The sequence below is a fragment of the Tachysurus vachellii genome, chromosome 5 (assembly GCF_030014155.1).
Source record: "Tachysurus vachellii isolate PV-2020 chromosome 5, HZAU_Pvac_v1, whole genome shotgun sequence".
NCBI classification, from domain to species: Eukaryota; Metazoa; Chordata; class Actinopteri; order Siluriformes; family Bagridae; genus Tachysurus; species Tachysurus vachellii.
Genome location: NC_083464.1, coordinates 19,902,401 through 19,929,360, shown reverse-complemented (window position 1 = coordinate 19,929,360; position 26,960 = coordinate 19,902,401). Strand labels below are relative to the sequence as shown.

Sequence of the window (26,960 nt, the reverse complement as noted above, 5' to 3'; positions counted from 1 at the left end):
TCCCCCCACCCGATGTACTGTTCTTAATGTCCACTAGAGGGAGTAGGAGAGTCTTTGTGACGCTCAGTGAGGCGAACGAGAAGGAATGCTGCAGCTTACACACTCCCAAACTTTACCACATTTAGGGACGATATTCCCGTGAGTTAATCCATTTTCTCTTGACAAACTTTACTGTGTAATTTATGTCCTAATTTGGGTGCGTAAAATTGACCCTGATCCGTGGAAAGCCTTGAGCAACCTTTCATTCCTGCTCCATGACTCAGCTGTTTGTCAGTATAATGCAAACTGGCGCAATCTGTAGTGCTCCAGAGAAGCCAGTCGACGTTATTAGACGCCTACAGAAAAAACATGCATGACTCAACTGGCCTATGAAAGACTCCTTTAAACGTTACCTGTTTCTTTTAATTACATTGGAGAGGTCTGTGGTCACGTGCGCACTTATGTATCTTCAGTTATGGTCAACTCTTTAGTCCCAGACTGTGATTTATTTGAGCACGTGAACTGATGTGTTTATATAAAATATGTAATATATAATGTGTAGGATTCTTGCCGTGTGAAATCAGTGACCTGTATCTATATATTATACTGCTGCATCTTTGCATTGTTAATGTTGACAAACAACACTTTATTTAGAAATCATTTAGTTTCAATTTGTTGTATCAACATTTTTATTAAAAGAAAACACACATTACAAAGACACATTACATTTGTTAATTTAGAAATAATCATCGAGGGCTTATTGATGGTGGTATGGATGATTGGCTGCTATGTTGACATTGTTAGCATGGATACAGCTGTGTTTTAACAGAAGAAACATTTCACCAATCTCAAACACAAGGGATTATATTATTATTATTATTATTTCTCTTGCAATTTTCTAGTGATGTTCACGGTCGCACTACTGACAATCCAGAAAGTAGCAGAGACCTCAAACGTCGTACCAGAATGCAGTGCAGCTATAATAAATAAGTTACAAGAAAGATTTGGCTCAGCAGTCAACAAGATGACATGCTGGATGGTGCTGAAGCTGGAATTATCATGAAAGCTGATGGTTTTGAAACTATGTTTGTGCAGAGTCTACAAATGTAGAGTTGAGATAAACAAAAAAAAAAGGATTAAAGCGATGCTGCATCACGCTTTATAAATAGGTATGGAAGACGGCACCTTCATCACAGAGTAGTCAAACAGCATTATGGAAACTTAGGAAGATGTTGACGTAAGAAGTTTAAATGAGAAAACGTAAACTCAGAAAAAGAATTTCATTGCAAAATACATTTTGGACATTTCTGACATGTCTCCTGAAGTCTGCATAACTGGTGTTGTACTGTTGATTGTGATTTGATCATCTCAGTATGGAGTTCAGTTTGCTGTAGGTCAGACAAGGATTCATCTGGAAAGAGCCCACAGCTCTGTGTAATGAAGAATGCAGTAGGCGCTGGCATGGCTGGAGGAACAGCAGCCCTGCTGTAGGACAGAAATGTGTGTGTGCTGCTGGTAGACATGACATGAGAATCATAGGGGATTCTGTATCATCGCTCCTACTTACCATAATGGCCTCACCTTAAAGTCATCTTCCCACTTCCCTTTAACTGCGGTGAGAATACCTCAGAATGCACAAAATGTTAAACATGTTGAAGTGAATGGGCAACAACTGAAGAAGACTTCATCAGGGTCCACTGCTATCAACAGTAACAGTGCTATCAACTGTAGCTTGTGGCAATTTAGCGTAACCAGTCCAGCTAATGTAGAGGTCAGAGGAAACCCACATGTACACAGGGACAACACACAGAGCCTCACACAGTAATCCAAGCTCAGGGTTGAACCAGGTTCCCTCTGCATTGCCATGGAACCATTCCCTCTGCTTTTTTATATGTTCCGTTTTTGTTACACTTAATAATTCTACCATAAATTTTCTACAGAATCAAAGAAAAAAGTATGGTGATTTCCCTGCTATATTATATTAATTGAAGCACCCTTTGGGCTTTTAATGCAGGGGAATCACCAAGCTGTGCCATGACCAAAAATGCAAACAGAAAGTGTTTCTTCTGCAGCTGAGTTTATTGGCTCATTTCTCCTCAATTCTCATTACTGTACAGGAATTTCCAGCTCTGACCTCAGATCAAGACTTCAGCATTGACACTGTGCTATAAATGAGTGTCTGTTACATGAGCACTGACTTTTCTGTCTAATTGAGGAGTAACAGTGCTAAGGCTGATTCACTGTTGCTGTCAGTATAAAGTCAAGTGTATGAAGGGGAGTGAAGAGGTCTAGAAGTCTTAGTTAGGAGCAAGAGTTAAAATAATTGGTACACAATCCAAGTGCCCTCCCAGACTTGTGTCAGTTTTTTTTGTGTTTACACACCTGATTGGACAGTTCATTTTTAGGAAGCCACCCCTCTGCAATAAATATTGTGTTCGCAAATGTTCTGCCTGGGAATTTCTTTATATATGGTTTGTGAATTGTGTCTAAATCGTTATGATGTAGCTGTGTATATACAGTAACGTGGGGTTTTTAGTATGTACTTGGATTTTTTAGGAAAATGAAGAAGCTTTATTTGTGCCTGTATATTCGGATGACCAGAGATTAAAATACTATAAGTATGGGCTTATCTGAGGTCGACTGAGGGGGAATTGCCTGTGTTGGACTGAAAGGGATTTTTTCAATTTATAGAACTTTCACTTTTGTTCATGCACAGAGTTTTCCACTAGGATTAAAGTCTATGCTAGAAAATAATCAAAAGAACCAAATGAGACATGGAGAGATGGGTCGAGGAAGAAATAATGAGGAGAAGAAGGAAAGAGAAAAGAATAGAGAGAGAGAGAGAGAGAGAGAGAGAGAGAAAACAGCTTTCCTCTGTGGCTCTGCTCTCCTCTGTGGCACCACCCTTTCCTTCTCAGTCCCACCCATGTTTCCCTCTCTCACTCTTTTCTGCAAGGGAAGGGTTGAAAGGCAGTGAGCCAAGGCCAGAGACAGAGTGAACAATTCAGACCAGACGCTTCGAAACTCCTCCACTACAAAGAGAAGTAGCAGCTACAGCAAGCTTCCACAAACTGTCTCACCTCCACAACAGCTTTGATCTGCAGGACTTCCCTCAATCAGGTAAAAATGCATAAGTACACTGTCTGTTTTCTTGTAGAAAAGGGATTGCTTTTGAGCTAAACTGAAGTAGTGTGTAAGATTGACTTATTTTGCACTTTACCCTATCAATGGCACTTTCCTGTTATGCATGAAAGTTTTTTGGGACGGTGGGTGTGGTGGGGGAGTGTCTAATTTCTTTAATGACATGCGCCAAGATGAAGTAAAGTGAAAAAGACAAAATGAAACTATTCTTCATTGATTTTTCTTCCAGTTGACTTTGCTTTATAATAAACAACATGCCATAGTTCCATCTTAATACACTGTTAAATGCTATGTTATTAAAATAAGTAGAACATGCAAAGTTTTTTGCTCAAGTATTTGGTTAAACTTGCTCGTGAAGTTTATTAATGTTATTGCTTTATGTAGAAGTTTAGCAGTCAGTTTTTGGTGTGCCACACCTTTTTTTCATAAAGGGGTGTGGCCCTCTGGGGAAGGGATGGGCATAGAACAGAGGTGGTGGAGAATATGGACTGTTTCATGCATTCAAATCTTAGTCCAGTTTAAATGCAACGGTGATTCACAGCTGAAAGTTTTTAAACTGTAATCGTAATTAATCCTGTCTGGAAAACCTGTTTTTTTTTTTTTTTTTATTCAGCTTTTACAGAGCTTTATTGAATAGGGACAAAATGGTGTTGCACAAATCCTCTCCATCACGGCTTAAGCACAATATTACTACACTTCACTCTTCTCTTCCCTCATTCCATGTCCTCTCTTCTGCACACAGTTTTACTCCACTAGACTTCAGAATCCCCTTCAAGGCCAGTGATGGAGAGTCCGGCTCAGAAACGAACCAGCCGCGGTGGTGCCGCCAACACGCTCTCTCCCACGCGTATTACTCGGCTGCAGGAGAAAGAGGACCTGTGCAACCTGAACGACCGTCTAGCTGTGTACATCGATAAGGTGCGCTCTCTGGAGATTGAGAATGCCGGCCTGCGAATGCGTATCACAGAGTCGGAGACGGAGGTCAGCCGGGAGGTGGGCGGCATGAAGTCAGCGTACGAGAATGAGCTGGCTGATGCTCGCAAAACTCTAGACTCGGTGGCCAAGGAGAGAGCCAGGTTGCAGCTAGAGCTCAGCAAGATCCGTGAGGACTACAAGGAGCTCAAAGCCAGGTATGAATCCAGATAACTGCTACTGTACATCTGTAAAGTCTGCAAATACTTGGTTTTAATCTAAATCTAAACCAGCAAGATTACAATACTGTAATCAGATTATCATTTATCTTCCTATAATCTCAAAACATCTCTATTGTGGCCTTTTTATTAGCTGTCTCCCAACTTTGATTCTCATTTCTATCAAAAGTTTGTTTAGCATTGATTCAGTGATTTGCATCTCTGCTTGGTTTAATAGTCCCCTGAATTTTTAAGCCTTTGTGCTCTTTGCATCCATTATCCCTTCCTTGGTCATTATGAGCTAACTAAAATAATCAGCAAATAAACTAGTTCACAAAGTAAACCACATTCACCATGTCTTCCGCTCTGTAGTCTTTCAAACACAGACATATAAATAGGAATTCTGTTCACAGACCCATTGCCTCTAGCACCTAATACACATCAGTGTCATTCATGGATTTTCTACCACTCATGTTTTACTCCCACATGATTGCTAGATTTCATCATGAAAACTGTTACAGAAGTGTTGCTGAGGTTAAGTTAATCCCCAAGGGGAGATGTGCATATTGCTGACTTACCTACTAACACCGGAGCTGCATGCCCTGCAGAACTCCGAGCTGTTTCCTAACACACTTTCCGGCACATACCAGCAGCAGGCTTGTAATCTCAGGTGGAAAGGTATGTCGTCTAGCTACATGTGGGGGTGTGAGAATAATGAATGTGAACTTTACCACACCCTGTTAAGAATACCTGAGTTTATTAATTCATTGTGACTTAAGTATTTAACAGAGCAAGTGGCTGTTAACCCTATTAATCTTTAATTGCTGTTCTATTTGCATTAAATTTTGTTCATCAGGAAGGAATCCATCACATCCGCTGAACAATACAGAAAACACGCATTACAACTGTATTACATATTACAATTGAAATGTTTTTTTTCTTTGTATTTGGACTTTTACTATAATAATATCTTTAGATTAGTTTAGTTTCTTTTTTTCTGACACCGAGCCTGGTGTAGTTAGTGCTGGCTTTGCTGATCACAGTACGTGACTGGTTTATCAGGATCAAGAAGAGGAACTGGAATATTTCCAGTCTTATTTGCATACTCTTTCATCTGTTCTGCCTTAGGATTATCTAAGCTGTGATGTATTTATTTGCTGTATAAATATGAAAATGCTGATTGCTTCAAAAACAAAAATTGGGAAAACCACCTTGGTTCATTTACTACCATAGCAAGCAGATTAGATCAGGACAACACGAGTAGCTGCATAACGGCTCTTTCGTTGACTGCCAGCGTTATTTATGATATCGTTGTCTTGCTGTGTTTGAAGTCAGATTTTTCTGTGTAGATTAGGTTTATATGTAAACAGGGTGTAGCTCAGAAATGTAAGTGCAGTGTATATAGATACATAAACACAAAATGTATACAGACTAAGATACATGCAAGGAAAATTGTTTCACTGAAGGTTTTTTTTACATGGCCTGGTCTCTGGGTTTAGCAGCTCTTGGTTATACAGCAGTGCTATTTTCCTCAGATAAGATTAGTCTCTCTGTTCAGATACGGACACAAGGATACACAGTCCATTTGTTGCCCTGAGCAACTGTGACGCATGTTCCGGTAAGCATTTCTCACTCAGTTTTCTAGTGATGCTGATTTACGCTCGGCTCCTTCACGTTCTCTCACATTGCTGCGGTAGCTGCTGCTGTTTGGGAGTGTTTGGTTGCCATGGCAATGGGGCAGCCATACCACGGGTGTGTGAGTCGCCGATGACTGGAATGAGCTGTGACTCATCAGCCTTTTTGTGGTTCTAAGGGAAGCAGACAGTCTCAGAAAGAGCTCTCGGTACCCTAAACCTCAGACTGAATTGAGAAAAGGGACTGTTTTGTGGAATTGTCAGAAATCTATGTCAGTTATAATCAATTATACCATACAGCACATAATTTATTATACATTGTTCTAAGTCTGTACATCTCATATAATTGTATTTTTGTCTAGGATTTTGCAAAAAGCTATAAAATAAAATGTATATGGTTTGTAGCGTCCACAAATGTTCTGTGCAAGGCTTTACAGTTTAATTCCGTATGTTAACATCAAGAGAGAGGAAAAAATGTTTTTAAGCTGATATAACATGATGAGAAGAACAGCAATAATAATGAACAGAATAATGTATCTATAAACACAAAAGAATTTTTAATTAGAAATTAGAAATTTAATTAGAAATTAAAAAGTTGGAAATTGCTGTGGCACAAGACAAATAAAACATTTGGATTTGCTGTTGTAGGAACATAATCTTTCCTATAACAAAAACTTGCCTGCCTTATTTTTTCTATTTCTGAATTAAAATCTATTCACACATTATATTCTTTGTAGACTGAACAGTTTAAAGCTGTTGTGGTGTGAACATTTAGAGTTTACTCATATTATAATGATTCATCGTGCTTGGTATACCAGTGAGGGACCCCCCCTTTAACACGCTGTCTTTTTTAGCCCTCAGAGATCAGTTTACACTAACTGTGTCTGTTGCCGTTGCCTCGTGAAGTGGTACGACATGAACACATGGCCTGAAATAGATGACTGACACGCCTCTGTGTGGCCACTGTTACTCCATCCACCCCACCCCGGACATGAGCATTTGCTTTCCCTGGATATTAGCAAACAATAAGCCTTATGTTATGGTTGAGTGTGTGTGCAAATGTTTGGAGAGAGAGAGAGAGAGACAGGTGCTAATGAGCATGTCATCAGTTTTAACCTGTGCTGATCAGAATAAGATCTTTTGTTCCTTGACGTGTCCTAACCACTGCTAACCACGTGGTAGAAAAGTGAAAGGGTGGTAGATGTTAGCATATGATTTGCTGTCGCCGGGTTACTATATTACCCAGCTTCAAGTAAACTAATAGCAGGTTTGCTGAATTATCTAGCAGAAACACTTCTGCTGATGTTCAGTGGCTGATGAATGTGATATTTGCTTTAAAATAACAATAACTTAATTTTCTCCTACTTGGTTATGGTGGATAATTTTAGACACCTTTGCATAGCTGTGCAGTGATTATACTGTACTCTAAAATACTGATTTAAAAACATAAAAAAAAGACATCTAAGTTACAGATGAACAGGCAGACCAAACTGTAAGTGATACTGACATGAAACTGGGTCAATAGGCAGCACTCCCTCCTCATAGTCAGCAAATAGAGACAAGCCAGATGGTGGCGCTAAAGAACGCTGTTCTATATTTTGCTACAAATGTCAGGAACCATAAGACCACCCTCTTAAATATTGAGATATTTTGCATTATATGTGAAACCTGTTGATGTCAAACTAATCAACAAAGACTGAAGAATATTTATTAAAAATATTGTTTAACAGACATGGCAAGCACATGCCAAGTAGTTCTAGTTTTTCTTTTCTTTGTTTAGACAAAAGGTAAAACCTCCACGATGTGTTTCAGAGACAATTTATTGTTCAGCAAAAAACAAACGCTGACTTGGGCAGATATCAGACTTCATATTCTCATCATCATCTAAGAGGTGTGTTTGTGGCTTTGGGTGGGGAACTTCATGTGGGCTCGCACACCTATTGGCAAAAGAGGATGGTGGCACAGTGTATGGTAGCTCACAGTTAAACTGGATCCATCCAGCTACATGAACAGACAGGAATTTCAGTTCCTGGCAGTCTGTGGTCTTCTATACGCAAATGTCTGATTCCTCAGGCCACTGATTCTTGTTCCCTTTTTTTTGGAGGAAACATTAAATGATATTGAAGTGTATATATGCATAATGTTTAGAGTTTTTTTCCATCTGTGTATATTCATGTGTATATAGTTTTTTCTTTTTCATGAGCCTGAAAGTGCCTGTAATGCTTATTCTAAATTTAAGATGCATTTATAAATGTGGACTTAAAATAGACACACTCCCAGTTTCCAGCAGTATATCAGTGGGAACTGGATAGCCAGATATTTGCTAAATAATGCTGTCATTGTTTCTCCTACTGTAAATATACTGTGTAAAGCAGCGAATTTTACATTAAATTGTGTAAAATATATCTGTAATCAAATAAGGATATCATTTATATTGTTAATGTTTATATGTACTTGGACACATTCATTTATTGTCTTTATAATGATGCATTCCTGTGAGTGCAGCTTTTAGTGGTGCTCAGAATCCTGTGGCCTAAAAAGGACAGAATGATGACTAGCTCACTCCTCATACACTTCACATGCTTTCCAAACTCCTACAACTCTAAAGCAGCTTGATCACATGAAGCTTGTGATGAGAACAGGCCGGAGGCTTGGACAAACTGATTTCTATAGTAATGGGTTTGAATGAAGGTTGTTTCGATTTCAGTTCTTTTGTTACACCTGGCTTTTTTATTCTGGGTATGTGGTTGCACCCTTGAGCCAGTTGCCGATCCAGCAACATCATCTTATTCTCACCTGTAATAACCTTCTCAGATTATGTAAGGTGAGACAGGGTGTCTCATAGTCAGACTGGTTGTGTAGTTATGCTTCTTAACAAGACCTTTCTGTTGTACAATTCAAGTTATAAGATTCATTGCTTTTTGCCGGTCTTTGGTTCTTTAGGCTCCACTGAGGTCCACACGGTGCTCAGACTAGTAAAGCTAAAGTCAGGCTTGTTTATGAAACACAAATGGAAACCAGATGGGGAAAGCTTGTACTGCATGATTTTAGCAGCATACAAAGGCATTTTGTGTGGTAGGACATATAAGTGATTCTAGCTGTCCGTAGTGCTGGTCGAGCTTCCCACTCTGCACTGGAAACTTTGTGCAGGCTTTAAGCCTGGGCTTGTGTGTAGTAGAGTGGATCAGAGTTTCCATGGCTTTTGGGCTTTTTTAAACTATTGCTTGCCAAGCAGCTATGAGTCACTCGCTCAGTATAAATCAGAAAAAAGTTTTTGGGCAAGCATATATAGACACACACCATACATACACACACACTTATAAAGAATGGTTCCCATTTAATTGTGGTTGAAATTAGGGGAAATCTTGGATGACTCATTCAGTCAGTTATATAACTTCCATTCTTCAAAAAAAATAAATGTCCAATCTGATTCCACTTTTCCAGCAGTTTCTTAGACAAAACTGCATTTTGAGAGTTGCCTTGAAAATGTATGTTTAAATAAAGTACGTTGTTGTGCCATCTTATGTTTTACTGCTTTTATCGTAATTCAAATGGTCACTGGGGCAAACATTTGAATTGAGGGGTATTGAGTTGCACTTTGTACTCAGGTGAGCCGCAGTGGCTGTTGGAAAGATGTCAGAAGGACAAAAGTTGGTGTGTGACCATGGTTTGTGTGTGAATGGATTCTCACGTGGCCATGCCACGAGGACTGTAGTGTGAGACGAGGTTCGTTCTTTTCCAGTTATAAACAAACGCACACACACCCACACACACACAAACAGCCTCAATCCCACTCTAAACTAGAGGCAGCTGTATGGAGACAAGCTTTTTGTTAAGAGGAACTGAGCTGATACAGAATCTGCTTGTATTTATTCTTTTCAAATGCTATTCATCAAATATTCTGACTTTGTATAGAATCCAGTGATTCATATGAAATGGTCCTGCTATAGTTGGTGAAGTGAAGGAGAGAGTGAGTCATCCTTTTCTATTGCAGTTTGCCAGTACTAATGTGCCACGCTGGCTAATTCTGCTGTTAGGATTTACTGTGAGCATCTACACATTAGCACTGGAGCACATTGTAACAGTTTGTGCATTCATATTTTTGAACTTTAATGATAATATGCTTATTTTATAGCTTGTGTGAACCTGCAGACAGACTGTTTGGCCAAGAGATAAAGGCAAATGCCAGTGCAGGAGGGAAGAATTTGTGTAATGAGATTTAGTTCTGTATACAGTCCACACCCTTATATATACAGCTACACCAATATACTGTACACACGTCATGTGGTAACCACTCTCAATGAATGAATGTATTCTGGTATAATGCCATGATAACTGTTTTATCTTCAGTGCTTTTATATTTAAGGGGCAAAAATCTTCATTACAGAAAAGTCTATGTGCTTCAGATCTAACTCTACTCTCTAAAGTGCAGAGTGTCTGTAATCAAACCTCTCAAGCTTTTGACTATTTTTCATATGATCAATGAAGTGATCTAAAAGCATATTAAGACTGCACATTCCTCACTCTTCACATTATCAAGTCCCTATCTGGTATAGTGCTAAACTGTAAGTGACGCCAAATATTCAGTTTCACCCCTCGTTCAAGAGTAAAGTTTATCTCTGCATCTCCACATTCTTCAGCCTTGTTTCATGCAGTTTCCTCTAAAGTAATTGCACAGTATACTGGAAGAACACAATATCTATGTCTCCAATATCTTATTACAAAGCCTTGCTCAACGTCACAAATATTTTAACCAATACCTTTTGAGTAGATCCATTTATTTATTCATTTTATTTATTTTTATTTTATTTTTATAAAACCTTCCGTCATTGCTTAGCACAGTCTGAGAGTTTGGGTGTTATATATGTTCCAGGTTTACTCAAAATTTGGAAACTTCTCTTAATTCCTGCTTCATGGTGTAAATGGTCATGCTTTTGGCTTGGCAAGCTGCTTTCCAGACTGTTTATATGAAGACCTTTTACTTTTTCAACAATTTTCCAAAGACCATATTTCTCTCTCAGTTCAAAGAGCTGATGGTAATTATGACTCAGAGATGTCCTTTAGATTGAAGGGAAGTGTTTAGATCCGCTGGGAACAAACGGGCCACATGAATGAGACTTGGCTGGAGTGATTCATACATGGCACCACCCAACACTGAAGTGGCCTGAACGCAAAAAAGAATACTTATACTACATTAGTTATCTTTGGTTGAACTATAGTGTTAATAGAAGAATAGAAGCCTTTATTTTGTCACATATTTTACAGCACAGTGAAATTCTTTCGTTGCATACTTCAATTTTGGAGGTTGTGGGTCAGCCATTATACAATGCCAATGGAGCAGTGAGGGTTAAGGGTCTTGCCTTGACGTTTGGCTGTATCAAACATCAGACCTGCTCTCCAATGCCGTTTGTGCTACCTACATGTCCTGAAGGAACGCTCCATGTGCATGTGACGTGTGTGTTACTTGAATGTGAACATTGACAGGAGCAGAAGTGCAGTTAAATGCGTGACAAGAATGCAGAGTATGTAAATAAAAACAGGATGTTGCATGCATTTACAGATGTCAAACTGCTATGTTTGTGTACCTGCATGTATGGTGGCGTTGTTTTATGGGTATTGAGTGTATCTGTGTGTGTAGTGTGTCTGTGCCGTGTGTGTGGGAGAGAGGGCCTGTAACTGTGAATTCCGTTGTTTATAAAGGTTTAGTTTTTTGTCATGACATGACATGTCTAGTCTGCTGCCTGGCTGGAATTATTCTAATTCGTAGATCATCTTCAGGTATTTACAAATCTGTAATATTACCATGTGTAATCAGTGCTATTTTAGTTCTTAAGGCTGTAATAGAGTTTTACTTGGAACCCTTTCTGATGAGGGAACCTCCAGTGGAACAAAACGGTTATATCTAAAAGTGAAATGAACAGCTAGCGATTTAAGATGTTGTGGGAAGAGTGGATGTGCTCGCTGTGCTTTAGCAGTAGTTGATTAAAGACTGTTTTAGTCCATTGCAGCAGGAGTGGCTGGGGAAATCCCATTCTCAGTGTCCTTAAAGACACCACTGTCAGGATTTTCACCTTCAGTGGTCAGCCGAGTCCATGCTGGCATGATCACTCAACAGGAAATCGGCAGGAATGCTTTCATTGTGAGTGCTGTTTAAACATAGGAGAGAGTAAATATAGTAATGCCACTGGGACTCATTCCTTTTTCTGCCATGATCCACCACCCTTTCCCCGAGATGTTCTCTTTTTGCTTTCATTATACCTTTTGATTTTTCCTTTGGGATAATAAATGCACACATTCTTCCCTCAATACATTCTCTTACATACAAGCTATTAAATACTTTACTCTACATATTGGTTTGGTAATATTTGAGACCATAGACGACCAAGTTTTTTTTTTTTTTTTTAATGATTTCCTTCTGCTTTTTGGCTTCTGCTTTTCACCCAACCCAACCTTTTTTCCATATGGCTTCTGTTTAGACTTTCGTTTACACATTTTAGGAAGGAATGATTCTGAGGTGGCGATAAAGTGCAAAATAATCTACATGTACAAGCAAAATCTCTGGGACCTAGTTTGTCTTGCTGGGGTCCTCATTAAATCAGTAACAAAAACACAGAGAAAAGAAAGTATTTACACCGCAGCAAGGCGTTTAGGTTCTTTGGGATATTCTGCCCTCAAATTAGGAAATGACTTATTTACTAATTCCAGGGCATACAATAGGTGGACATGTTCCTGTTAATGCCTAGAACTAAACAGACCAAAGCAAGGATTATATATTTTCCTTGTATGAAAGCTACATATTTAATAATACTAACTACATTTGTACAAAAGAATCATAAATAATTATTGATGATCAGATCACATCGTCGCTGTCGGGCGGAATCCTCGTATCTCCAAAACCGTTATTTTTCAGGAAATTAAAAAAACGCCGTACCTTATCTGCAATGCACAGGGTTTAGTCCGCGTTGCAGTGGATTGTCTTGCGCTAAATTCCTGTCCTCAGACAAGCACCAGAACTAGCGGGGGTCAAGAGTTTTTTTCTTTGAGCCCAGTGTTTTGAAGACATTTACCTCAGAAGACGTGTTGATTCGTTGCGACTCTTATTAAGGAGAAATATGCCGCGAAGCTCTCCCGCGGAGTGAGGAAGAGGTGGACAGTTGAAGTGTCCAATGGAGTTATGAGATTTGCGCTCAAGCTATTTTCAAGACTTTAGATTGGTTAATGACAGTAAAAATAACAGACCCACGTGGGGACTGACCAATAGCATCGATATGTGAAAAAATATGAAATTGACAAAATTTGGACATACGAGGTTTCCGCCCAACAGCGACGACATGCTGAATTCATGGTATAACTCCTATTCACGTTCTTTCGCTTTCACACAGAAAAAACTTTGCTAGAAGACACTAAGTAACATTATCAAACATAAAAAGTGCTGGTATCCTCCCTTAATGTCATTAAAGCTTAGCAAAAGCTGCAGTTCCTTAGCTTCACTAAGCTGCTCTTTATCATCACATAGGTTGCCACTGGAGAAATCTTTCATTATAGAAAAACACACAGCCTGGTTATAATGAGAACAAAATTTAAGTTCTGTCAGCAGGGAAACAAAACTTTGTGGTCTGGTGACTCAATCCTACTCTTTTTACTGCACTTGGATGCAAATTTTTTTAGACAACCAAAAGAATGTTTCAGGCCGAATAGCGTGCTTCCAAACACGGTCCAGTTCCTTAACAACAATTTTTTCAGATATTTGCCACAATATGCACAATACACTGTAGGATCAAAAATACTCATAGCCATAAATCCTTTTTTTTTTTGTTTTGTTATTTCATTTTTAAGCCGAAATTGCAAGAGAAAAAAAAAATCTACCTGCACTCATGGAGCAGGCAGCAACACTGGGCAATGCCTCTGTACAGTATGAGTGGAATGGCTGTCCTAATGAGAATGTAGCATAGCTGTGACTCAGTGGTAGTGGGGAAGGTGTTGGGTGATTTCCCCATGACAAATACAAGACCTCTGAGGTTTTCGGGTAATCACCCAACACCTCTCTACCTTGCCATGTAGAAATCAAAGATATTTAAAGGGAATGATAGATTTTGAGATGATTGAGCATAAAGACGCTAAGTAACATTATCAAACGTAAAAAATGCTGGTATCCTCCCTTAATGTCCAAGATTAGCAAAAGCTGCAGTTTCTTAGCTTCTCTAAGCTGCTCTTTATCATCACATAGGTTGCCACTGGAGAAATCTTTCATTATAGTCACTGTTTGAAAAACAAACAGACTTGTTATAATGAGAAGAAAATTTAAATCTGTCAACAGGGAAACAAAACTTTATGGTCTGGTGACTCAATCCTACTCTTTTTACTGCAAATGGATGCAAATTTTTTTAGACAACTAAAAGAATCTTTCAGGCCGAATAGCGTGCTTCCAAACACGGTCCAATTCCTTAACAACAATTTTTTAAAGTCTTTGCCACAATATGCACAATACACTGTAGGATCAAAATACTCATAGCCCTAAAATCCTGTTTGTTTGTTTTTTTTTTTTTTTTTATCTATTTTTGAGCTTAAATTGCAAGAGAAAAAAAAAGCTATCCGCACTCATGGAGCAGCCAACAACACTGGGCAATGCCTCTGTATGAGTGGAATGGCTGTCCTAATGAGAATGTAGCATAGCTGTGACTCAGTGGTAGTGGGGAAGGTGTTGGGTGATTTCTGTTGTGAAAAATCCTTGAACCCAGGAATGCCTTAAAAGTAGAAGTGATATGCCTTAAGAGAATTATGATTGGAGTCATAAGACACATGGGAATACACCCCAGATGTTGTAATACTTTTAAGGTAATATATAACTAGAAAATATATTAACCACACCTGAGAAATGTTTATTATAGTAACTTATTAAACAGGAGAAGAAGGAATGTAAACAGGGGATCCAGGGCCAGAATCAGAGGAAGAAGATGCCAAGGCGGGAGAGAGAGGACGAATATAGGCATAAGGAAGCAATGAGGGAGGAGGAGGAGGAGATACAGGAGTAGAAAACTCAGGGCAGCAAGGCTCAGCATGGGGACAGCCATCAGCAGGGGACTTTTCGGGAGAACGGAGCTGTTCCAGGAACATAGTGGTTGCACATGGGTGATAAGATGAGCTCATGGTTGATATGAGCAGCTGGAAGCGGCGATAGCCTGCCATGACATCAGCAGGCACTGGCCTTGGGTAGCTTGAGATATGCGTAAGCAAGCCCAGCCTGGTAAAAGACAGGCTGAGATCATAACAAATTCAGAAGTTTAGCAGGCTTAAGGAGTCATCAAAGAACTCCATTTGTACACAAGCAACATTATAGCAGCAACAGCTTAGCAATAGTAACAATATAAGATAACGAATAAGTAAGAGCTTTTAACATGATAACTTTTGACATAAACTAGACTCATAGAGTGACTTATAATCAGTAAAAATCATATACAGAAGAAGATAGCAAAAGAGAAGCTTACTCATTGTAGTTGAATGAAGGATTAATCCACAAGATGTTTATCATGAAAGACTGAGCGGTCAATGTGATATTGACTATTAAGTAAAGCTCTCATCACATTTCGGAATAACAATAACATGGTTCCCAGACCATGGCTCATAAATTGTTATGTAGAATGAAGAAGACCCGGGTTCCCAGACCTGGGTTCCCAGACCTAGGCCCTGTTAACTAAGGGGAGGAAAATCCGTAAATGGGCATATGGGTAAAAGGTGCTGGGAAATAAGGGGAATGTAGTGAACAGGATGTTAGGTTATTTAGAAAACATAGGAGGTAATTCCGGTAAATAAGGTGATATGAGGAAGAACACCAGGTGGAACTCCACCATGGGACTGGGAACTTGCCTGAGAGGATGGGAACCAAAGAGGAGGCGCCTAGAAGCGCCAGGGTATATATTGAGGAGATTTTCTGGGGGTCAAAAAAGTGTGTGTAAAAAAAAAAAACGTTACTTTGCAAGAACGTCTTGAGAGTTTTCTTTTTGATTGCATGCAGATGCTCTTCATGAAGATGCTCTTTTTGGGTTTTTCATTTGTTACTTTCAACTTAGAGAATTGTTGGCTGATTGACCACTATAAAGAAGTTTGCTCATTCTCATCCAGGTCTGAGGAGTTTTCTCATTGTTTTAATTGTATTAATGTTAGTGCTATCAGTAAAGTAAGTTTAATTAAAAATTAAAATAGTTGATATTTGGCTGAAAGTATACAAGTACAAATCACCCTGCGATATGTCGACTTGGAGACGGGCTCTAAGTTCCGACACTAAGCTGCTCTTTATCATCACATAGGTTGCCACTGGAGAAATCTTTCATTATAGTCACTGTTTGAAAAACAAACAGACTTGTTATAATGAGAACAAAATTTAAATCTGTCAACAGAGAAACAAAACTTTATGGTCTGGTGACTCAATCCTACTCTTTTTACTGCAAATGGATGCAAATATTTTTAGACAACTTAAAGAATCTTTCAGGCCGAAGAGCGTGCTTCCAAACACGGTCCAATTCCTTAACAACAATTTTTTAAAGTATTTGCCACAATATGCACAATACACTGTAGGATCAAAATACTCATAGCCATAAAATCCTGTTTGTTTGTTTGTTTGTTTGGTTTTTTTTTATCTATGGCTGTCCTAATGAGAATGTAGCATAGCTGTGACTCAGTGGTAGTGGGGAAGGTGTTGGGTGATTTCCCCATGACAAATACAAGACCTCTGAGGTTTTCGGGTAATCACCCAACACCTCTCTACCTTGCCATGTAGTAATCAAAAATATTTAAATGGAATGATAGATTTTGAGATGATTGAGCATAAAGGCTTCTATAGTGTAACCCTGCTGGTTGGAATGTTGTCTTAGAGAATTGTACCTACAGAGTCAGGTGATGTGAGGTGAAGGAAGGGAGGTGTGACTGAACATGGTTATAAGTAATCATTTACTTGTGTGACTACTTAACTGCTTTTTTGGAATGCAGGATTGATTAGGATGGATGAACCATAGTCACAATAAAATAAAGCACTATAAAGGCTCGACTAGAGCATGTTGGCATATAGTTTGTGTCCTTTATTTACATTTACATTTAGGGCATTTGATGACAACTTTATCCAAAGCAACATTAAAATATCTGTGCATTTGTTTGTGTATCTTAGTTACTGGGCAGAGTGGATAAAGAGGTAGAGAGATGAAGATTAGTGTTCTGGTTATTATTTCCGTTCAGCTGGTTATCATTAGTGACACTGGGGGCTGATCTTTTGGGGTCTGTAACATTTCATCCCAGCATCACACTGGCTCTGTTTTCTTCCTAATTCAATCTCATGCTGGCATTAAACTGCCCTCCTCCAGTCAGCCAATTCTTTTACTGATCTGTTTACTAGGCCGGGTTGCCTTTGTTATGGGTTGCATTTATATTGTGTGGGGGTTTATCCAATGTTAAATGAATACCCTTGCAATAAAACCCATATGGTGTAGATTTTCATTTGGCTGTTGAATAAACATTCTGGCAAGGGCATTCAAGATCAGCTTTTATAGGTTTTAAAGGATTCTGGCTCAATAGCCAAGTTAACCACCAAAAATCGCATCCAAAACTGGGAGGTTTGCAGATCCTTTAAGGAAAATACTCCTGTTAACAGTTACATATACTTTACTGCACTTGAGATATGATAATCAGCTCATTTATTACAAAGACAAATTGCAATGCTTGTATACTTTGAGTCAGCTAAAATGGCATGTTTTTGGAGCAGTTGCCAGCAGTTTTTAATAAGCAGAGTATGTACTTTTAAGCATGTACAAACAACAAAACAATATACATGTGTAATGTAATATATACAGCTGAAAAATCTAAGCACTACTGCAATAAAGTTTCATCTTTAAGCTATTGTGTTGATTTTATGTTTGTATCATGCTTATGCATGTCTGTAGGAACGGTAAGAAAGAGGCTGATCTGGAGTCAGCTCTTGCCAGGCTAAAGGATCTGGAAGCTCTTCTCAACTCTAAGGATGCCTCTCTCACTACAGCCCTGGGAGAGAAGAGGTCTCTGGAGAGTGAAGTCAGGGATCTGAAGGCTCAGTTGGTTAAGGTAGAAATACATCGTGATTTTTTTTTTTTTTACTAATGTACATGATGTTGCTACTAATGTTCTTATTCATTCTTCTCAAAACTCTCAAAATTTTTTTTTTGTGTGTTTTTGTAGTTGGAAAGCAGTCTGAATGATGCTAAGAAGCAGCTGCAGGATGAGATGCTGAGAAGAGTGGATGCAGAGAACCGCATCCAGACTCTGAAGGAGGAGCTGGAGTTCCAGAAGAATATCTATGCTGAGGTCAGTACTGTATAATCATAAAGAACTGCTCTGCCGGCCTTCAAGTGTATCAATACATTTTTTACATGGTTTATAAGCAGAGAACAGGCAATGCAAGGCAATAGAAGAGAGTTAATTGAATCACAAAATCAATAAGAATATATATTAGTAAGTTGTACCCTGTTATAATTCCTAATATGTAGTCTTTGGTGTTGCAGGAACTGCGCGAGTCGAAGCGCAGACATGAGTTGCGTATGGTGGAGATTGACAGTGGTAGACAGCAGGAGTTCGAGAGCAAGCTGGCTGAGGCTCTGGTTGAACTCCGCAGCCAGCATGAGGAGCAAGTCCGCATCTACAAGGAGGATATTGAGAAGACCTTCAATTCCAAGGTAGAAAAGCTAACTATGGTTATTCACTCTATTCAACTTCAGTTGTGTTAAATGCAGACACAGGCCATGGACTTGATAAATTGGTTTCTCCCTCTAGCTGGAGAATGCTCGTCATTCTGCAGATAGAAATAGCCATTTGGTCGGAGCAGCTCATGAGGAACTGCAGCAGACACGTGTGAGGATGGAGAGCATGTCTGCTCAACTGTCCCAGCTCCAGAAACAGGTGAGCAATAACTACAGATCACTAATAAATATATATTTAACTGACAATATATTTGCAAAATAAAATACAAAACCATATTTATACAAAATACAATGCTACATACAAAAGTATTTCTGGCTTAACAGAGCTTCAGTGTACAGGTGTATGGGGAAGTATAAAGTCATTACCTGACTTATAAGATCAATTAATGATTAACACGCCATAATTGTTCAACAGGTCAAATTAGCAAATAACATGATACTGCAATGATTATCATAATCAATGAAATAAGGTTATAGAGCAAGTATAGTGCAATCAAAATAAATCCATAGGAATATTTTGATACATTAATCAGAAACAGGCCAAATCAACCATTCAATCCACAAAGACTGAATTCTTTTTTGTATTTAATTTTAGTGCTATTGTTTGTTTTGCTGAAAACCTTTACATTATTTTAACTGTCAATAAGTTTAATAAATGATCTTCAGGAGAAATTAAAATACAATTTGTACCTTTGCCATAGCATATAAACTCTTTATTACTGCTTTCACATTCTTGATTAGATCACCGTTCTTATCTGTTTGTTCTCTGAAATTGTCTGATAGTATAATCATAAGCTTTTTGTGCCCAGTGCAGTTTGCCCAGGATTTCTAAAAAAGGTTTAGAGGGAGTAGTATAGAATAGAGGGAAATGTGGGTGTGTATGTTTGACTCACAGTTCCCTTTATTGCCAGTGTTTTTCCATGTGGTCTTAATGCTTGGAGCATTATTTCTCTCTCTCTCTCTCTCGCTCTCGCTCTCTCTCGCTCTCTCTCGCTCTCTCTCGCTCTCTCTCGCTCTCTCTCTCTCTCTCTCTCTCTCTCTCTCTCTATTCCCTTCAAAGTATAGTTGTTTTTTTTCCCCAAATACAAGTAAGCCGTTTTGTTTTTTCAGATTTCCTCTGATTACTAGGTCAGTAGCTCAGTGGCACCACCAGCTGGAGGGGAAAAGCTCACACATGACTCTGTCTTTGCAGGTCAACTAAATAATCCTAATAGGTCATTCAGCATTTTTTACCCAACAAGTTTAGGAGAAGAACAGAAACAATAATGTGATGCAGTTGTAAAATTCAAACGTCATAGCTTATGTTGAATTCCTCCAACACGTCTGGTAGTTTAAATGTATTTATCATACAACGTGTGTGTATATATGTATATATGAGTTCATTACAAGGTGGTGGAATGAACTTCCCCTAGAGGTCCGGACAGCTGAGTCACTGGCTATTTTCAAACGGCGGTTGAAGACCTACTTATTCAGGAAACACTTCAACTAGCACTTCTTTCCCTCTTTTGCATTTATTTAAAAAAAAAAAAAAAAACTTTTTCATTGTAACTTTGAACAATGTTTTAATGGTATCTTAAGTATGTAACCTAGTGAACCAGCATTAATGTATATCCAATGATGGAGATTTAAGCATTAAGTACGTCGCTCTGGATAAGGGCATCTGCCAAATGCTGTAAATATAAATGTAAATGTATATATTACATTTATATTTATTATTATTGTATACTATTGTATACATATTTCTGTATGCAATTTTACATACAAATATTCATGTGTGTTAGCTGGCTGCACGGGAGGCTAAGGTGCGTGAGCTGGAGGAGGCTATGTCTCGCGAGAGGGATCTCATGCGCCGGCGGTTGGAGGAGAAGGAGAAGGAAATGACAGATATTCGCCAACGCATGCAGCAGCAGCTGGATGAATACCAGGGACTGCTGGACATCAAGTTGGCCCTGGACATGGAGATAAGTGCTTACCGGAAACTGCTGGAAGGAGAAGAGGAAAGGTAGGAAACATATAATGATGATGATGATATAAATATGATGGACATGCTCACATTGAGCCCATGTATCGCAGCTCAGCTTAGTTTTTACAAAGTGTAAGTGATCGATCAAGTGACCTTTTACTAATCACTCTGTCCCTCTAGGTTGCGTCTCTCTCCCAGTCCTCCTCCTGGTCGTGTGATATCAGTGACTCGTACCTCAGGCTCTGGCACACACACTCAGACGCGCTTGGCTCAGAGCAGCAGCACTCGCACTTCATCTGGCAGCACTAAAAAACGACGTCTCAATGACACTGACAGCGAGGCTTCCAGCGTGACGGGTGGGACAGTGACTCGCACTCGCATTTCCCAGCAGGCCTCAGCCAGTGGCCGGGTCACTGTGGATGAGGTGGACCTGGAGGGCAAATATGTTCGTCTCAGCAACAAATCTGACCAGGTAAGAGGACAATGACGGTATTAGGAATGGGATTTGATGGTTAGAATGAACTCACACTTCTTTTTCTACGAATACATACGTAATGAATAAGACTGTAGCCTGCAATTAGAGTCCTGTTAAGAATTCAAAGTGTAATAATCATACACAAATTTAAACATTTTCTCATTTTATAAGCCTGTAAGATTTCCAAGGTTTTTCAGTGGGTTATTTTAGAAGCCTTTAATTATTATCAAATAAATTCAGCCATATTTAAAATGTACTGTAAAATGATCCTAATGTAGAAATGGCACTCTTAGTTTGATATAAATGTGATGAAGCACTTATAAGAGATCTGTCATACATGGAACTAGCTTATTAATCTTTTCATTGTTATAGTATACTTTCATACTATCCTCACTCAGAAAGTACACTTGCTATAATCAGTTGTGCTGATGGTTTTTTGTCTCTTCTCAGGACCAGTCTCTGGGCCACTGGCAGGTGAAGAGGCAGGTGGGCTCTGCAACTCCCATCATCTACAAGTTTCCACCTAAATTCACCCTCAAGGCTGGACAGACAGTTACAGTAAGTTAACCCTATACTAACTGATGTCATGAAGTGTAAATCAAGTCTTAAGTACTACATGCCAGGTCAAATTTTTGAACAGGTCAAAAATGTACAAATTTTTCTTTCTAATTTGACATTTTTACATAATATTGGCATAAGCATAGCAATATAAAAAGAGAACTTTATAGTTATTAATTTGCGAGTTTCTCTGGAGATTTCCAGATTAATGTTTAACTCTTTCACCCTCTACAAAGACGGTTAATAATTGAGTGCATGTGTAATTGTAATAACTCAGGGTTAACATGGTTGTTCTTCTGATTCCATGAAGATAGAATATTGAGCCCAAACAGATTGGAGTAAAGAGCATGAAACTCTGGTTCTCATTTCACAGAGTGGTTCATTGTAAATGTGACAGAACTTGTCACTTTACTATTACATTTTCATTACATTCAACTACATTTTACAAACAGTACTACTACAGCAGCAGTTCAGCAGTGGGGGCCGGGGGTTCGCGAGATGATTTCCAGAAACTTATTTTTATATATTTTATATACAGTATATGCTAAAAAAGGTTGTAATGATGCAAGTATAAATTTAGGATAATTAAAATAAACTGGAAGTAAAACTTTGTTTGCTCCGATTAATTACGACAGTTAAAGTCACCATTCAATGTAACCATGGCAAATCATCTGGCGTCAGATATGGAAGATGCGCTGATAGAACTTTCAACCGATCGAACCCTGAGGACAGCATTTGACGGCAAGATGCTGGATGAGTTCTGGGTTTCTGTCGCGCTGGAATATCCACAGTTGTCGAAAGCCGCGTTGGATGTACTCATGCAAATTGGCTCAACGTATTTATGCGAAAAGACATTCTCCGCGCTGACTTACATTAAGAATAAACACAGGTCACGGCTTAACGTGGAAGATGATCTGCAGGTGGCGATCTCCAAAAATGAACCTATAGTGGCCCTGCTTTGCTCCATGCGCAGCACCCATCCATCACATTAGGCGTTTTTTCTGAATACTTTTACATTTACAACACAATTATACATGAAGTTATAATTGTTCCAAGGCGCCAGTAAACGCTGTACGAGTGTTACAGGCAGCTTGTTCGTATTCTGTCTGTAAACATTTCACAGTTATGGGATGTATTTGTTTTTGTCCATAATATGTTAATAAAATAGCCTGGCTTAGAGATTGTGTTCCTTTTTGTTTTAGCTCTATCAGTCTGTAACCAAATCGCAAATCCTCACAAGCTTTTGGAGGAAAACACAGAGAGGAGAAAGGACGGGTGGGGTGGGGTAGGAAGGGTGGGGTGGGGTGGGGTGGGATGGGTGGGTGGGGGCTCGTCAGCAGTCTAATATTGGGGGTCGCGGTCTCAAAAGTTTGGGAACCCCTGTACTATACAGTATATTCTCACTGTTTCTCTGCATAGTTGCTCCTATGTGCGTGTGTATTTCATGTGAATATGTGGTGCTTATTTTAAGCCTCATATAGACTGACCACATGTTGCTCAAGTGAATTGAACTCACACTTTGTCTCTGGGATGACAGATCTGGGCTTCAGGAGCAGGAGGAACCCACAATCCTCCCTCTGACCTGGTGTGGAAGAGTCAGAACTCCTGGGGAAGTGGAGATCTCTTCCAGACTTCTCTGATTAGCTCCAACGGAGAGGTGAGGCATGAACTAATTCCCTCTGACACTGTAGAGGCAAATTACCGGTTACTTAAGTGTGACAATTTCCAAAATGACTTTCGCTCATTTAATACTCTGTCTAGGAGATGGCAATGCGGAAAGTGACACGTTCCCTGTTCCAGGATGATGATGATGAGGAAATGGTTTGTAAAGCATATATCAGCATATTTCTCTCCTCTGGTGCACTCATGGTGTATATGAAATTAGCATTTATTTAAAACAAGTATTCTTATACCTTAATTATCGTAATTATCACGAACAACTTTAAAATATCTTTCTTTTTTTCTTGTTTGTATGTCTTGTGTAGGCTGCTCACAGTACATGTGGAGATGGAGAGTATAACCTGCGCAGCCGCACAGTGATCTGTGGCTCGTGCGGTCAGCCTTCAGACAGGAATGCTGGCAGCTGTGTGTCAGCGAGCTCTGGGGTCTCCAGCGCCTCTCGCTCTTTCACCAGTGGAGGAGGAGGAGGACTTCCTGAGGGCCTGGTCTCCCACTCCCACTCCCACTTTATTATGGGCAACGACCAACCTCGACAGGTACAGTATGAATAGTACACTCACACAGCACAATGTAACACATCACAATTGATGTGCTTAAAACAGCACTTTTAATAAATTATTCACAATTAAATATTGCACAATTCATAAACAATGAAATCATAAAAAATAAATACAAATATATTTATTTATTTACAAAATTGTTTTGAGTTTTAGACAATTTTTTTAAGATCCTGGAAAAAAGAGCAAAGCTTAGAAAAGTTAATAAATAAAATTGTTTGTACATTTGTATATTAGCAAATGTGCATATTTTCTACTACTAAATAATTTAAAATCTTTTCTTTTAAAACAAGTCTAAAACTTAAAGGATTATGTGATAAATATTGGTTGAAAAATTCTCATAGCAAATAAAGAATGTGAATATTATCACACATTATAAATATTTTGCACACAGATATTTTATATTGTTATTTTGTTTAAATTGTGAAAAGGTTTGTTCATATGTCATGTTTATTATCATCTTTAAGGATTAACTGAATATATAGTTTCAGTCCTTTTTGTTTACCATTACTACTGTAAATCTGTTATAGTATCTTTTTAACATTTTTATTGTTGCTATTTTATCTTTTTATTATAGAATATTTAGAATATTATTTTTGATTATTATTACTATGGTAGTTTTTACTATGTTGTTAAACTTCTCTTTCCACTCTCTTTCCACCCTCCCCTCTCTTTCCCCTATCTCTCCTCTCTCCCCTATCTCTGCCCTATCTCTCCTCTCTCCTCACTACTCTCTCCCCCCTCTCGCTACTCTCTCCCTTCTCTCCCCTCTCTCACCTCTCGCGACTCTCTCTCCCCTCTTGCTACTCTCCTCTTTCCCCTCTTTCCCCTCCACAGGGAGGTCCTAAACCGGAAAAGTGCTCCATCATGTAGATCCAGGAACAACCATGATGATTACCCAGTTCACCAAGATCAATTATTTGTGCAAACTGGGAGACTTAATTTCTTTTTCTTACTTGGCCATCTATATTTTTTTATTTTTCATACTTTAAATACTTAATTCTTGTTATGTATGTAATAATCTGCAGGGTAGATGGAATGCTTTTGTCTGGCTGACTGCTTGCATGCAGCTTGGGTGCTATTTAGGGTTTGTATATAAAGTTCTGTATACTAGTCTTTGCATGTGGACTAGGCAGCTGCTTTCCCATAGAGATATTCAGGAAGAGAGGGATGCACATCATTTCACACTTATCCAAAGAACAGGGTCCATTTTCAGCTGTCTTATAAAATGCTGTCACAACACAACACGCACATCTTGGAACTCCTATCTGCAAGTTTACTTCCATAGGTTCAGGAGTGTCTTTGAATGCACTGTAATGTAAACTTATTTGCTCTTTTTTTAATGATTAGCAAATGGTTTCATAATTCAGCTATCCTAAGACAAGTATTAAACACTAACTCATGCTAGAAAAAAAAGTGTGCGATGCAGCAAACACAATCTTAATGGAAGATTAATAGGACCATGTCACTTTATTTAAAAAGCTTTTTTTGTGCCTTTATATGAATGTAGTGTTGTAGATTTGTGTCTCTGTAGCACTATGTACCAGTGTTTGTATTCTTTGCCTTCTATGAAAAGGCAGTGAACAATGTTGGAATCAGAGGCAATTATATGAAACATGTTAGTTCCTTTTGTAATTTGTCATACTAAATATGCGACATACTTTATATGAGCTTTTGACTATTGAACGTCTATGCAATTGGTTGATAGCAATTGTAGATAATACATTTAAGTACAAGGTTGTGAAGAATATACTAGAATTTGAAATTATTTTCTAAGTCGTAACAGTCACTGTTTGTAACCTAAGAAGACATGGAACACAAGAATGTATGTAAATTATATTTACAATTGACTTTGTGTACATTAGAGAGCTGAATTTTGCATTGAAAACCAAAGGATGGGCAATTAAAAAATGACAAGTGCTGTCTTATTTCATATCTTCATTAAGACAGTTGAATTGAAATGTATAAAAGGTGTTTATGGATGTAGATTTTGTATCCTCAGGCTGGACAGCTGGAAGTGCTGACTATGTTGTTGTTGTCACTCCTCTCTCGAAGCAGCTGTTACTTACATGATAGGTGTCCACTCTTCTGACTCTTTACTCACTTACCAGATTTGGTCTTTGGTCATGGAAAACATTCAAAATGTGCATGTTATCATGATGCAAATGGAGCGTGTGATCATTTGGAGAGCTAGATGAGACGTGAACCTATCATAAGATACCCCAATTATAGTTTTCTGTATCTCAGAAGCTGGTAGACTGGACACCACTAGCTTGCATTAAATATCATACACTTTTCCCTGCTTATGTTATTGTGCTCATGTGCTAGTGCTAGAATGCTGTGGATTTTGGTCAGGCAGTGGAGCAATGTCACTTTTTTCTTTTTTCTTTTCACAATTAAAGTTCCCACTGTTGAAATGAAACAAAATATATATTGTTTAATTAATGCCTGAGCAATTATTTGTTTAAATATGGGGTAAGGTGTAGCAATGAGGAGATCTTAACGGTAAGAAAAATCTCCCCCTTTTCCTGATTCAATGATCTTGAACATATAGTATTCTGTAATTGGCAGCAACAGACAACCCCCCCCCCCCCTTTTTTTTTTTGCTCTGCATTTAAAAATGATTACTGATATAGAATGTGTACGCATAAACAGTGCCTTGAATTCTTTCATTAAAAAAAATACAATTTTGGACTCCTTGGATTTTTATTTTAGCTATCCTGGGTGTAAATATTCAGACTGTGTGGAAATGTACACATGGTATATGCATACACACAATAGCTGCCCTGATGTTACTTCCATTAATGGTGTATGCAATGGTGTTAGACTGAATTGCACTGAAGAAACATCACACTGACAATGACATGGATGACAGGATTTTGCTGTAAATATTTCAGTAGACAGACATTTACACACACAAAACCTGACTGTTGAATCTCAAATCACATTTTTAAATCATTTATATGATTGTTCAGGACGTAGAATGCCATTGTGTTCTACTTTATATAGTCAGCTATATTTTGTTTAAAAAAAAAAAAAAAAAAGCAAACTATCTAGGAATTGATCCAAATATGAAGATGAATAGATAAAAGCACATCTGTAACATTTAAAGATAAAACCAGAATTT

At 38.6% G+C, this 26,960-nt stretch overlaps 1 protein-coding gene across 2 annotated transcripts; it reads left to right on the top strand.

The window, feature by feature from the left end:
- The first annotated feature begins 19 nt into the window (after nucleotides 1-19).
- lmna (lamin A) lies at nucleotides 20-26,527 on the top strand. Of its 2 annotated transcripts, none has more exons than XM_060870277.1 (14): nucleotides 20-138; nucleotides 2,936-3,099; nucleotides 3,863-4,250; nucleotides 17,812-17,968; nucleotides 18,083-18,208; nucleotides 18,406-18,576; nucleotides 18,674-18,799; nucleotides 20,382-20,602; nucleotides 20,744-21,035; nucleotides 21,489-21,596; nucleotides 23,134-23,253; nucleotides 23,358-23,417; nucleotides 23,582-23,812; nucleotides 24,671-26,527. In XM_060870277.1, exons 3-14 carry the CDS (start codon nucleotides 3,904-3,906, stop codon nucleotides 24,704-24,706), a joined length of 1,995 nt encoding a protein of 664 aa, XP_060726260.1. In that variant the 5' UTR covers nucleotides 20-138; nucleotides 2,936-3,099; nucleotides 3,863-3,903; the 3' UTR covers nucleotides 24,707-26,527. The 2 variants fall into 2 exon arrangements, with proteins under 2 accessions (XP_060726260.1, XP_060726261.1); XM_060870278.1 differs by having other exon boundaries at nucleotides 51-138; nucleotides 2,941-3,099.
- The last annotated feature ends 433 nt before the right edge of the window (nucleotides 26,528-26,960 follow it).